This window comes from Trypanosoma theileri, assembly GCF_002087225.1.
Source record: "Trypanosoma theileri isolate Edinburgh chromosome Unknown TM35_Tth_51_V1, whole genome shotgun sequence".
Classification (NCBI taxonomy): domain Eukaryota; phylum Euglenozoa; class Kinetoplastea; order Trypanosomatida; family Trypanosomatidae; genus Trypanosoma; species Trypanosoma theileri.
In genome coordinates, this window is record NW_021639893.1 from 37,998 (window position 1) to 39,610 (window position 1,613).

The window sequence follows — 1,613 nt, forward strand, 5'->3', positions numbered from 1 at the left end:
CCTCCTGTCCCTGAAATCAGCAATAACACCACAATGCCAAATTTGAGGGGTGATGCAGACAGCAGCAGCAGTATCAGCAGTTCTGTGTGGGTGCGTGTACCACTACTGATTGTGGTTACACTGGCCTGTATTCTTGTGTGCTGATTGTAATGGTGTGGTGGTGTGACTCAGGTCATCCTTTGTTTTCTTTTCTTTTTTGCATGCAATCCCTACAGTCTAACTAATCTTTCACCTGTTGAGATTATATTCTTTTTTTTGTTTCTTAATGTTAATTTGTTGTTTTTGCTCTCTGTGTGTTTTTGCTCTCTATATTTATCCTATAATAATAATTATTATTGCTACTGCTCCATTGTGTGTGTGTGTTCTTGGAGACTCTCTGTGTGTGCACCTGGGCTTGCACTGTGATAATGATGAATGACTGCGTTTTGTAGTGGAAAAAGGAAATAATAATAATAGATAAATTTATATTTATAATTGCATATTTATTTAAAAATACGCACAGTTCTGTGGATTGTTTGTTTTGTGCTATTTATTTTCTTTTTTTTGTTTTACTTGGGCTTTGGTTTATGTGGTGTATTTATTCTTCTTTTTATTGTTTGTAATGCATTTTGACTGCTGGGTTTCCTTAGCTCTAATCTTTTTTTTACACTCTGTTACAATTGTATTTACGGTTTTTTTTTCTCGTTTTTTTCTTGTTTATGCAGTTTAATTCGTCCAATTCAAGAAAAACTGTTTTTAGCTCTGATGATGCTGTGTCGTACTTTTTTTTCTATTATTTTGCTGTTTAGCATTGTTTGTGTGTGGGTGGCGACTGACGTATCTGCATCTACTGGACAAGGTGCAGGGGAAGACGGTGGTGGAGTTATTAAACGTACCCCAGGTCCTACAGCTTCTTGTCCTGCTGGTGAGGGAAGTGACGTTAATTGTCCATCTGAGAGTGCTGAGACGTCTTGTTCTCCTGATGCTAATGATGGACGTACTTGTGCTAAACCCGAAGCGGAAAAGGCGAAAACAAACGTGTCCAGTGCTGCTGCTGGTCCTTCAGGTGGAAGAAGTGAACAGGGTTCTACCGGTCATGCTACTGCTACTCAAGGTCCCCGACGCGAACCTGGACTTCCGGATCAAATGTCTGTGGTATCGAGTTCTTCTGGTCAAGGACAAGCTGATCAATTGGCAGAGACGTTAAGAGATCAGGATACAGAAAATAATTTGGATGATCGTGCATCTGAACGAAGTGTCAGCAATAATAAGGAAGCGGAACCCATCAAAAAAGAGCAGGAGCAAGATGAACAATTAAAAAATACTGTCAATGAGGAACAGCGTCCTCCCGCTGGAGATAGCAAAAAGCCCGATACATCTGTTTCCCAAACTAATGCAAGCAGCACTACACCATCAAGAGAAGAAACTGCTGGTGGTTCGCACTTAGAAGAACCTTCAGCTCCCACACCCCAAAATACAGGTGATACTCCTTCTAACAGTTCAACTGTGGATAATCCAGTGGGTTCAGATGCTGCAAACAATGTGAGCAACGCTGCCACTTCATCTGCAGAGAGTGCATCAACAAGTAACCACGAAGGTGATGTAAGTAATACAACTACCACCACCACCACCAC

General features: G+C 40.9%; 1 protein-coding gene across 1 annotated transcript; it reads left to right on the forward strand.

The window, feature by feature from the left end:
- Positions 1-744: 744 nt before the first annotated feature.
- Positions 745-1,611, forward strand: TM35_000511170 (uncharacterized protein; the record flags this gene model as incomplete). Its single annotated transcript, XM_029030612.1, has 1 exon — positions 745-1,611. A coding segment is annotated over one exon (867 nt), but the record flags the coding sequence as incomplete, so codon positions are not given.
- Positions 1,612-1,613: the final 2 nt, after the last annotated feature.